This window comes from Camarhynchus parvulus, chromosome Z, assembly GCF_901933205.1.
Source record: "Camarhynchus parvulus chromosome Z, STF_HiC, whole genome shotgun sequence".
NCBI classification, from domain to species: domain Eukaryota; kingdom Metazoa; phylum Chordata; class Aves; order Passeriformes; family Thraupidae; genus Camarhynchus; species Camarhynchus parvulus.
In genome coordinates this window covers 47,264,493-47,277,862 of record NC_044601.1, presented here as the reverse complement: position 1 = coordinate 47,277,862, position 13,370 = coordinate 47,264,493, and the positions used below count along the sequence as shown (strand labels likewise).

The following is a 13,370-nucleotide window of genomic DNA, read 5'->3' as shown; positions in this document are numbered from 1 at the left end:
CCCAGGGGGAGGAGCCAACCATTCCTACCTGGATATAATCTGATATTTGGAACACCACAGTTAGCCTTTTCCCACTGGATTTCCAGAGAAGCAGCTTTCTTCTCCACTGCATTCCCAGAGGAAGACCAGGCCCATCCACACCACCACAGGACCTTCAGAGGAAAACTCCACCCTTCTACAGGATCACTGCTCCAACAGAACCACACCTGACACTGCAGGAGGGCTGCAGCCACTACTGAATGGGAGTGCTACCAACACCCTGATCCACAGGGTGTCAGGCTGTATTCTGACTCTGTCAGTGTTGCTTTGTATTACTGCAAATTTTAATTTTATTTTTATTTTCTTCCTCAATAAAGAACTGTTATTCCTACTCCCATATCTTTGCCTGAGAGCCCCTTAATTTCAAAATTATAAAAGTTTGGAGGGAGGGGTTTTACATTTTCCATTTCAGGGGAGGCTCCTGCATTCCTGAGTAAACACCTGTCTTTTCAAACCAAGACAGGTATATACGGGTATACAAGCATATATGGGTGTATAGGCTTATATATATACAAAGAGTGCTCTGAAAAGTTCTGAACATAGAAGCAGGAAGAGATTAAAAACTCTCTTTAACATAATTTCATTAAATGATGAAGCAGAAATACTAATTGTATAATCTAATCTTCATTGCTGATCTTCAGAAACATGACAAAAGATACAATGTAATCTCCATGGTGACTATTGGAGCTGGAGACAAAACCACTGAAGATCAGCCAAGGATATTTAATATGACATTTACACCATTGCCTACTTTTTTTTTTTTTGTTTAACAATCAAAAACAAGACAGATTTTGAAATCTGATAAACATAAAGGGAAAAAAAACCCTAACAAAACTGATTTCTTGTGTTAGATACTAAGGTGGTGACATATGAGACCAAAAACCTCCCATGCCTACTTGCTCTTCTCCATACATCTTACCTGTTACCTTCCTACCACTGAAGGTGAAAGATGTAGGAATCTTTCCTACAAAAGTATCAGAAGCCAGTAAACAAAATAAGGAACACTGAAAAAAGTAGAACATAGGGATTTTTTTCCTGTGTTGCATCCTGTATCCAAAAAATACTGGTAGGAAGTACCTCACTTGACAAAGGGAGCACAACTGAGACAATGCAATACTAGTATTCAGTTTGAAATCACTTTCTCACACAATAATCACCCATTGAAATCCATCTGGATTTGAAATTGAGAAATATTTTGGACTCTAGCATACTTCATTAACTTCCATTCGGAGAGAATGGGGAAAAAATCACAAACACCAGTCTGGAAGGAGACCTCAAGGGCCATCTAGTCCAACCTTTCCTAGTAAAAGCACGGTCTAAACAATATGGCCTAGCACTCTGTCCAGCTCAATCTGAATGCTGCAGAATCCAACACTTCCCTGGGGAGATCAGTCAAGGTAAGTTGTTGATCAGGTTGTTCTCATTGTGAAACATTTTGTTCTTGTGTGCAATTGAATGTCCCCAGCAGTAACTTTCACCCACCACCTCTCATCTTTCACTTGTGACTTCTTGTAAAACCAGAGTCTCCATCTTCTCTGTAGCCACCTTTTAGAGGCTGGAATATGGACTTAAGGTCTTCCCTAAGACTTCACTTCTCAAAGCTGAACAAACACAGTTTCCTCAGTCATTCCCCATATGGCAGGCTTCCCAGGTCTTTGATTGCCTTTGTGGCCCTTCTCAGGATCCTTTCCAGCCTGTCCACATCTTTTATGTACAGCCAGGATCAAAACTGAATGCTTTGTTAATTCTAGAGTCTGCAAGATATCATCTTGGTACAACCACTATAAATCTGATAACTGACTCCCACCAAAACTACTTGGATGCTTTTGCTCTGAGCAGCACACAAAACAGAGTGACTCTATCCCTATCTGATGGACATCAGACAGGGACACTGACAGACACTTGGGTAATTCCCCAAGTCTAAAATTCACAGACCCTGTTTCTACCTCTGATTATCCAGTCTATGAAGGTGTTCACTTCCAGGGTCTCTTCAATTACTCTTGTTGCACATATTTCTTTGTATACATACATAGTGCGCTCCTCTCTTGCATACAAACCTATCAGGAAAACAGAGCTGAGTGCTTGGAATTGTGAGTATATCCTCAGGTACCTAGGTACATTCTTTCAAATGCATATCATTACTGAATAAATACTCATATGTTCAGCATCCACAAGATAGAGAGGAAGGGGAGTAACACAGAAAGGTTGATTATTACTGCACTCTTAATTTTTTCGGTCTTGCTTGTCAAGAAAACCTGTGGAAGTTCTTTACCTCTGCAGAGAGGTGTTCATTCAGTGGATAATTTTTATTAATCTGTAAACATGCCACAGATTATTAACTGAATCACAGTGCATTGTAGAACTGACCATTGACTTAGATTTCTTTCATCGTCCCAGCTTTTTGAGTAACATCTCTAATGAGCAATTAGAATTTTCTATCCAAGCACATCTGACTGTTCAAAGCCAGATAATCTTAGCCATATGCTCCAGTTCTCCTTTTCCTACAAAGCTGCATGTCAAAGTAAGTACAGAAATAATAAAAGAAGTCAGAGTAGCTCGAGATTATATTTTTGTAAAACAAGATCTACTTTCTTGTAGATCTTTCTTGGTCAATACAAAGTCATTTCGAAAGTCTTCAAGCTTGATAAAACAAAATCTAACATAATTCCTGATACTGTGACCTAGGAGAAAATAATTTTGGAGACTTACTTAACATTGTTGCTAGCTGTAAATATTCTGCCTTAAGCCGCTGATCCAAGGCATTCCCAAAACCAAGCTTCCTCCATATGGAATTTTAAAACTGTATGAAACCTTACTGTTTCACTGCTATGTGAGTCTGCTCTCCCTGCTCCCATTATTTCTCACAATCTTGCTCAAGTTATAACCAGTGACAGTTGCAATGGATCCATCTGGTTGTGAAAACTACATCCAGCTCTAGAGCAGGTCTTGAGGGAAACAGATAACAGCACCCAAGGGCTGATCTGAGCAATGCACCCAGCTAGCCATAGTGCTAATAAAGATCTGACTCAAGCTAAGTTTGGAAGAAGCTAACTTCTGTAATTGGTATAAAAATATGACCATAAATCAATCACCTTACTTCATAAATAGTGCACAGCCCAGGGCCCCTTGAGCTCACCCATACAGCAATGGGCGGCACACCAGGACCTCCCCTTGAGTAGGGACACACCTCAGCATTACTCCTCAAGGAAGATAAATTCTCGCCACAACAGATTTTCAGTAATTGACACTAAACTTCAAAATCTTAGCTAAATGATAGAAAGGACTGATTGTGCACACGTAGTCCTTTAGACATATATCATTGACAAAATCTGGGACTAAGTCTGGATCCACACATACCAAACCCCCCGCTCTCAGAAAGGAGTCCAGAAAGCAATGGGGCCCTTTCTGAACCTCATGACTAAACAGGAAGGCCTTCTTGACAGTGTTTTCTACACAACTGTAGACCATGTCCTCTGGGCAGTAATCAAATGTACCTCACCATCAAATCTTGTTAAACCACTTTACCACCACATTTGCATTTGTTATGCAACTTTGTTAAAATGCTGGTTTATATCAATTAACCTACTCTCCTTCTCTCTCACAAGTGAATTCTGTTGCTCCATCCATGGCATTGTGAATACTCTAATATGAACACATCCTAACTGCACTATCAGATTTGTCATAAAAAGTAAGACTGCATTTTAAAAATACTGTATTATACTGACAGACAATAACCAGCCACATATTTTAATAATCTTGCACAAGATCTTCACTATCAAAAGCAGCCACTGAAAAATGTGGTTACTGTATAAATCTACTATCCTATTTCTTGTATTCCTTCCCACAATGGAAAAGAAAAGCACAAGGTATATTGAAACAATATAAATTAGAGGGGTAAAAACTGTTTCTCTGACATAAATTTTTCCTTTCACTATGTCTTGGTTTGGGAAGACAGGAGTTTGCTAAGGAAGGCAGGAGCTTCTCTTGAAATTGAGAATGTAAACCCTCCCCACCCCTCTGAATTGCTATAATTTTAAATTAAGGGGCTCTCAGGCAAAGATATGGGAGCAGGAAATAACAGTTCTTTAATAGGGAAGAAATAAAAAGAATAAAATAAACAATGCAGTCTACTGGAACAACACTGACAGAGTCAGAACTTAACTTGACACTCTGTGGGTCAGGGTGTTGGTGGTAGTCTGATTGAAAATGTGGCTGCAGTCTTTTGAAGTATCAGGTGTGGTTTTGTTGGAGCAAGGGGGTTCTGTAGAGAAGGATGTAATCTTCTTCTGAAGATCCAGGAGGAAAAGGTAGCTGCTGTTTTTTTGGGGAATCTCGTGGAGAAAAACTCAGTTGCAATTTCAAAATCTCAGAGTATATCGGGGTAGCAGTGCTTGGCTCTTTTTTCTGGGTGGAGCATCTCACAATGGGATGTTATAGTTCTTATCAGTCATGCACTGATATTCAATAGTCTGTTATCAGCAGAGGTCTTTTCTCAAGGAAGGTGCGAATGTGGTCATTCAAAGAGAGAGATAAGGCAAACTGCTCACTTGACAAGGTAATCAGCCATACAGATGGTAATGGAAAACATCTTACATGCAGTCTTCAACATTATCTACTCTTTTTCTTATTTCTATCTGCATCACAAAAAAAACCTAAAACTCAAACTTTACACACAGTCTTCACTTAAACTAGGTTTCTCTGTGGCACACAACGGCTTTCTCTATCTTTCTGCATTACTTACTAAGTGCAACTAGGTCTTTGAGCAAAAACAATTTTACGGATGGGTTTATCTTTGCTTGAGGTGGGAGTAATCTAAACAGTCTTTCTCAAAATACTTTTTACATGTACAACAGGGACTTTATTTCTATCTACTGTGTGCAGGGGTTCAGACTGGGCAGGACTAGCTCGATTTATGGACTCTCTAGTGTTGGCTATTCAGGTGGCTTTTGCTAGGTTTGTTTCTTAATTTCTAAAAGTCCCCCCCCGAGTGCTTTCAGGGTAGTTTTAAGTAGTCTATTGCACTGTTCAACTTTCCCGGCAGCTGGTGCATGATAGGGGATATGATAGATCTATTCAATGCCATGTTCTCTGGCTTAGGTGTTGATAAGGCTATTTTTGAAATGAGTCTCATTATCTGACTCAATTCTCTCAGGGGTGCTATGTCTCTACAGGATTTGCTTTTCTAGGCTTAGGATGGTATTCTTGGCAGTGGCATGAGGCACAGGGTAGGTCTCTAACTATTTAGTGGTGGCTTCTACTATGGTCAGCACGTAGCGCTTGCTTTGGTGTGTCTGGGGCAGTGTGATGTAGTCAATCTGCCAGGCCTCCCCATATTTGTACTTGGACTACTGCCTACCATACTAGAGGGGCTTCACTCGCTTGGCTTGCTTGATGGCAGCACACGTCTCACAGTCATGAATAACTTGAGAAATACTGTCTATGGTTAGATCTACTCTTCGGTCTCATGCTTACTTATAGGTGGCATCTCTACCCTGATGACTTGAGGCATCATGGACCTACTGAGCTAAGAACAACTCTCTTTTATGTTGCTAATCTAAGTCTATCTTTGACACTTCTATTTTTGCTGCTAGATCTACTTGCTCATTGTTTCGGTGTTCTTTATTAGCTTGACTTTTGGGGACACGGGCATCAACATGACGAACTTTCACAGGTAGCTTCTCTAACTGAGCAGCAATGTCTTTCTATTCATCAGCAGCGCAGACTGGTTTTCCCCTACGCTGCCAGTTGGCTTTTTTCTACTTCTCTAGCCATCTCTACAGTGCGTTGGCTACTATCTATGAATTAGTGTAAAGGTAGAGCTTTGGCTACTTCTCTCTCTCAGCAATGTCTAGGGCTAGCTGAACAGCTTTGAGTTCAGCAAGTTGGCTTGATCTACTTTCTCCATCCGTAGCTTGTGCAACTTGTCGTGTGGGGCTCTATACAGCTGCTTTCTACTTCTGGTTCATCTCTATGATCCGACAGGAACTGTCAGTGAAAAGAGCGTAGCGCGTTTCTTCTGGGGGCACCTGGTTATATGGAGGAGCTTCTTCAGCACGTGTAACTGGTTTTTGTTCTTTTTCGTCAGTCAGACTAAAGTTCTCACTTTCTGGCCAGTTTGTAGTTATTTCTAGAATCTTAGGGCGATTCGGGTTTCTAATACGGGCACGCTGTGTGATGAGAGCAATCTACTTGCTCCATGTAGTGTCAGTGGCGTGGTGGCTGGTGGGAGCTTTCCCTTTAAACATCTACCCCAGCACCAGTAGTCGGGGTGCCAGGAGGAGCTGTGCTTCTATACAAAGCCTGTGGACCATTATTTAAACAAAATGTTTTCCTTATTCTGAACAGCATTTTCAGTAAGTGAAACAAAAATAAAAAGCAAAACGCTGGGTAAGTGTGCTACACTCATAAGCTCCAAAACTAGTGAAACACAGAAAACCACAAGGACAGACTATCAGAAGTCTGTAAAACTAGGAAAAATAATTAAGTAAAACTATCAGAAGTTAGTAAAAACAGGAAAAAAAAACTTGGTTCTGTTTTGGTCCTCTTTCAGAGGGCCAGTCTTCCTTAACAAGTCAAAGCTCTGTGAAATCAACCTTGCCAATGCATCCTTCAAACGCTTAATGGAACTATCTATTCTTCCACATCTTCCGACACCTGTAGCCAGCCCATTCTACAACATCAGTCCCAATTCTGAAAATAAAACCTCACAAATGAAAGATTAACAGCATGATTAAGAAATAAACGTGCTTACTGTTCTTGAATCAGAGAATGGATTGTACTCATCAAGCCCTGGAGGAACGTTTCTTGTCACTTGCGTAACAGAAGGATCCTAGAAGAGGAAACAGTTGTGTAAATCCGTGCACATGCATATAATCAAAAAGGTGACACCCATATCATTATATCATATGAAAGTCAGATTTTGTTTCAAAGTAAAAAAGGTTTGTTTTCACTAAAAAAGTCTGTAAACATCTACCTCTTTATCTCCCAAACTAACATTGTTTAATTCTGAGCTTCTTATAAACCTAGATTAACACAGTGTTAACAGAAATCCCATCTGTCATATATTTGATTTATAAGGAAAAAAAGCTCTCATGAGAGAAGGGGAAAAAACTCTATCCTGCTATGTTGACCAGGCATGGACTCCATGCCTATACACTTGAAAAGCACAACAGATGAAAAGAGCTTTCTGTAACCCTTGGACTTCCCTACCCAGAAGTACACCCAACCCCATCAAGAACAGAGAAAGCATTTCATTAAAATTAAGTTGAAGAAACAGGGTCCCATAACACCAAAACCACTTCTGATTCAGCTTCTACTTGAACTAGTAAAATTAAGGAAAAAAGTTTAACTTTTTTCTACCTCAAGTAATTATACAGCAAAAAAGACTGCTCAAGATTTAGCTTGAGAAAACAATTTCAGAAATTAAATGTTTTTCTGTGCTACTTACAGGGAGGCATTGTTCTGCAAAAGAGCCCATCACAATGGACCACACCAACTCACTTTGAAAACACCTGTACTTATTCCATGTGATCCCTGGTTCTATCACATTGTTTCTGTGCCTTAAAATTTTTGCTTTTTCAGAATATAACAATGGATAAAATGTAGGCTTTCTTAAAAATGAGTAAATCCATTTATTCAATACTGTTAGTTACATATTTACATAAATGTACAAATGTATCATATTCTAAATGTACACAAAACACAAAAAAGAGGTATATATATACTTATATGTGTAAGTATTTACTTATTTTATAACTATAATGTTTAGATATATATAGACATTTTCTCATTTCCAACAGTCTAGTTCAACATTAGAAAAAAAACTGGAGTTGATAAAGACTGAGAAGAAAATAAATATATATATATATATATTTACATTCATATTCCCTTTGAAGAAAGATACATTTAAAACCTTTACATGCAACGCAAAGGGTAACAGTAAGGGCTTCTACAGGCATGTTAAGCAGAAAAGGAAGGTTAAAGAAGTTCGCCCCAAATAATGCAGCTGGTAACAATGGAAAACTGGCAACAATGAAGGAAGAGAAGGTTGAGGTGCTCAACATTTTTGCCTCAGTCTTCACAGGCAGCCTCTCTTCCTACACCGCTGAAGTGGATGGATGACAGGGAAAGAACTGGGAGAACAAAGTACTACCCACTGTAAGAGAAGATCAGGTTCGCGACCACCTGAGGGACTGAAATTGACCTAAGTCTGTTGGACCTGACAAGATGCACCCCAGAGTATTGGGGGAATTGCCTGATGTAGGTGCCAAGCCACTCTCCATGACATTTGAAACATCATGCCACTCAGGGCAAGTCCCAGATAGCTGGAAAAGGGGAAACATGGTAGTCATTTTTAAGAAGGGCAGAAAGGAGAACCCCGGGAACTACTGACTTGTCAGCCTTGCTTCTCTGCCTGGGAAGATGATGGAACCGATCCTCCCAGCAGCTCTGCTAAGGCATATGGAGGACAGACAGGTAATCGAGGCCATTAGTGACAAGTGTCTCTCAAAGATCTGTACTGGGACCAGTATCATTTAATATCTTCATTAATGACATAGACAGATTCAGTGCACACTCAACAAATCTGCAAATGACCCAAAGCTGAGCGGCGCAGTTGACACAACTGAAGGATGGCATGCCATCCAGAAGGACCTGGACAAGCTCTAGGAGAGGGCCCATGGGAATCTCAGGAGGTTTAACAAGACCAAGTGCAAAGTGCTGCACCTGGGTCAGAGCAGCCCTGGTACCAGCACAGGCTGGGGATGAACAGATCCCAGCAGCCCTGCCCAGAAGGAATTGGGGGTGCTGGTGGGTGAGAGGCTGGACATGAGCCAGCCATGGGCACTCCCAGCCCAGAGAGCCACACGTGTCCTGGGCTGCATCCAGAGCAGTGTGGGCAGCAGGGCCAGGGAGGGGATTCTGCCCCTCTGCTCTGCTCTGCTGAGAGCCCACCTGCAGTGCTGCATCAGCTCTGGGCTCCCAGCACAGGAGGGACAGGGACCTGCTGGAGGGAGTCCAGAGGAGGCCACAGAGATGATCAGAGGGATGGAGCACCTCTCCTAGGAGGTGCTGAGAGAATTGGGGTTTTTCAGCCTGGAAAAGAGAAGGTTTCAGGGTGACATAATTGTGGCCTTCCAGTACCTGAAGGGAACCTACAAAAAAGATAGAGAGGGACTTTCTACAAGAGCATGTCGTGACAGGAATAGGGGCATGGATTCAAGCTGAAAGAGAGTGGGTTTAGATTAGATATTAGGAAGGAATTGTTTACTGTGAGGGTGGTGAGACACTGGAACAGGTTGCCCAAGAAAGTCATGGATGCCCCACCCCCAGAAATGTTCAAGGCCAGGCTGGATGGAGCTCTGGGCAACCTGGTCTAGTGGAAGGTGTCCCTGCCTATGGCTGGAGAAATGGAACTACATGATCTTTAACACCCCTCATCACCTAAGCTGTTCTATAATTCTATTACATAATTTTTATTTTTTTTTAAAGTGACTTAAGTCCCTTACTTTTTAAAAAAGTGACTTAATCTACAGTTAAGTTAATACAGAAATTATTCAGTTAAATAAAATAAAAATCAAGTTTAAATGCAGACTCTGCTTTCTTAGAATCAGCATCTATTATGGCCTTAGCTTCGTCTTGTTAGCAGGAACTTTATCTGCAGATGCAAGAAGAGGACTTTCTCAATGGCTGCAGTCTACTTATTTACAGCTAGGAAGAAAAAACCAGGGCAGAACACCAACCACTTCTAAAATTCAAAGGAGCAGAGCAAATGAGAACAAGTTCTGTTTATTCCAATAGCTATACTCATAAAATTGTTCACATAAGACAAATTTTAAAGTTTGCATAAGACAAATTTTAAAGTTTGCTACAAAAAAGCTTAAGAAAAATTATTGCCTCAAAAATTAAAAAATTATATGTTGTCTATTTTTAAAAAATTCATGTATATAAGCATACTTAAAACACCCTCTGGTCACAAACCACTTTTTATTAAAGCATACATTTAGCTCCAAAACAGTACTCCAATAGTCACTGAACAAGAATAATCCTTTCTAAAGATGCATACAAAACAATGTTAAATGCAATTCAATATCAGCTTTCTTATATTTGACTCATCTTTAATTAGTTGTTTCAAAATAGCCATGCCCGTGAGTCTCCCTCACAAGCCTAAGACAGTTACCACGCTACACTCAAATACATTGTTACAACTAAAATATCATCAGGTCTTACATAAACTGGTAAACTAATAATTGTTACTATGTTATTTGCTAAAATGGCGATCACAAAAAACAGAGCAGATGAACCACAGAAAGGAGGGAAAACATGGTGCCGTGCGTACATTTCTTGTCAAAATTCAACCAGAAATTATTTGAAATGTTGAACAGAAAAGTACATAAAAATATGCAAATAATTAAATATAACATTTGAATTATACATTGCTTTACTGGACTTACCAGTTCAAGATCAAAAAAAAGATGAAGTTAAAACAAAGTTAATATAAATAAGACAATTTCAAAATTCAATATATAGAACAGTAGAAACTTGCATACAGCTGAAAACTTTTATATCTTATTGTGGTATGTCTACTGTAGCCAGCAGCAAAGCCCTTAAACTAGTTGTTCACTCACTGCTCTCTGCAGTGGGATATGGGAGAGAACCAAAAAGGAAAAAGCAAATACAACTTGTGGTTGTTACGAAAACAGACCGTTTAAGGCGGGAGGGGAGAGTGGAAGGTAAAGGCAAAAAAAAAAAAAAAAAGGCAACAAAACCCCACAAGTCAAGCCAAGGCAATTGCTCACCACCTCCCACCATGTCCATTCAGCTTCTGAGCTATGGTTGCTTGGAACAGCTCCCCCACTACTACCACCACTGCCAGCCTTGCTGCCAAGCACGATGTCATGCAGCATGTGAGGTCCCTCAGGTCACCTGGGGTCAACAGTCCCGCCTGTGCCCCCTCCCAGCTTCTTGCCTGAGCCTAATTCCTGAGTGGAAACAAGAGTGTGAAACAAAGGTGGTCTTGGTGCTGTGCAAGGACTGCACAGCGACATACAAGCACATCAGTGCCTTCCCAGCACTGTTTTGGTCACAAATCAGAAGCACAGTACAACAGGGACTGCTATGAAAAAAATTAACTCCATCCTAGTCAGGCCTAGTACGCTTATTCCAGTCTTTACTGGAATTAATTACATTAATGTCAATTAGCAGAGCATAAAACGTTTTGTTCATGCTTTCAATGTGATATCCCTTTCAAGCATGCTCTCATATAATTCCCTCCTCCAAAAATGTTCAAGTATAGACACATGTGCAACTTGTTTGATTGCTAACCACCGGCCACACGGTGAAATGGCAGGACTAATTACTATGATTTGAATAGCACTTAGGATTTTAGGTTGAATTAGCTGCTTAAAATGCATATTTCAACACTGAACTTGTGTTTGAAGAGTGCACTGCTAACCAAATAACTGAACTCAATCGAGCCTGCAGACTATAAATTCAATTATTTGAATAACTACAACATCAGACTCATGAGACACCCACTGAACAGCAGCCATTTCCAAAAAGCACGAAACAGTGGTAAAGTTAAATTCAGAAGAGCAATCTATATTCAGAAATACAACATACATACAAAAATCAATATCTGATGAAAGAAAGCCTTTTTTTCCCAAGTGCTTTCAAGAAGATCATGGTCAAAAAGTCCTCAGATCTCCCTGTACATCTACTGTGACATTCCAACACTAACAGTGAAAGAGAACATATGCTGAAACAACAGGGTGTACTATAGAGCAACAGTCTTAGCACTCAAAAATAAGTTCAACACTTAAATACACACAGTGATCAGAGCAAGAAGCCCTTTGTCAAAAGTCAACACCCATATTGAATTAACAATTGCTACACCTCCGCCAAATACTTCTATTGTTTGCTAAAGTAGCAGCAGCTCTAAAAAAAACCTGAATGACCCAGAGGACATTCAATAATAGCTCTGTTCAAGTAAAGCTTCATTACTCAGCAAAGGAAGAAAATTACAGCTGTATTGAAATACACAACTCCACCACTGCAAGTAGCACTGAAATTCTGCATTCAGAAAACTTGAATTACACAGTCAAGACTTCGATAGAAGTTTGTGACACAGAAAGACTCAAGTAAACCAGTCATCACAGGAAAACAGGAATGCCACAGCTGAAGGAGGCAAGTACCAGTCTGGAAATTCATCTCTCCTATAACTAACTCATGCACTGCTACAACCATCCTCAGCTCTTCACAGTCAGGGTACCCAGGTGTAGGTGCTATTCTAATTTTTCTGAACACCTACAGTGCATCAAATGACTGATACCAACAGGAGCTACACTTCATATTTCAAAACACTACTTACAATATTTCTGAAGAGATTAGACACTACATCCCACAAAACACAAAGAATTGCTTTGAATCATTTACCTTACACTTACTGCATCTCATTTTAAAAATGGAGCAAATGCCAACTCATCTAAACACAGTGATGAAAATTGTGAAGCACTCGTATTCACTGATGCAGAGTAAAAAAACCCAGTGTTTGAATAATGAATAATGAATATGACCAATAAATGTTGTGCAGGATGACATACTCAAAAGAAGTGGCCTTTAAATGATTGCTATCAAATTTCTATTTTACATGACATACATATTCTACTGGTTAAAAACAGTAAAAACTAATATTCCACAAGAGTAAGTGAATCTATGCTGTAATAATTTATTTTCTCTATCTCATGTTCCACCCAGTCTTATCTCACCCAAACTTCTGCCAGTTCAAACCCAGAGCTTCTGATCTTCTTATTTAACTATCAGTCATACAATCACAGAACAGAATTAAAACCAGACTATTTTTCATATCTAGCTATTGTAAGCTATTGATGCATTTAAATCACACAGTCATTTCAGGTGACACTTTCAAGATCTGAATTAACTTAGGAGACTGAAGCTTTAAGAAAGTAGCACAACTTAATTAATTTAGCCATTTTTCATCTAAATCTTTCCTTTTACCTGCTTCCTGCAGTCTCTCTCTGGTACTGCCAATCTCAAAACACAATATTAGCACACTTTTTTTAATCCTGACAAGATAGGTACAAGCAGCAACCTATTTTTTATGCCAAGAATAGAAAAGTCATAAAAAACACTCCAACAAACAGTAACACAAACTGAGAAAACAAACACAAAAAGCAATACATTTATACTTCACACTGGCAAGAGCACCTATAGAGCTATTAAAAGCATCTTCTGTGCCAAGGTAACAAATTATGCCCACATCATTCAGATACAGATAAAATTGATTGAATACCCAGTTATCACAGAGGATGTAC

The 13,370-nt window shown here is 39.7% G+C and overlaps 1 protein-coding gene across 2 annotated transcripts in view; it reads right to left on the bottom strand.

Annotated features, from left to right (window-relative positions):
* Positions 1 to 13,370, bottom strand: part of SCAMP1 (secretory carrier membrane protein 1) — a 45,175-nt gene that overhangs the window by 25,573 nt on the left and 6,232 nt on the right. For both annotated transcript variants that reach the window (XM_030968332.1, XM_030968333.1), the window contains exon 2: positions 6,791 to 6,868. In XM_030968332.1, the coding sequence (XP_030824192.1) occupies positions 6,791 to 6,868 (78 nt within the window). The remainder of the gene's footprint in view (positions 1 to 6,790; positions 6,869 to 13,370) is intronic.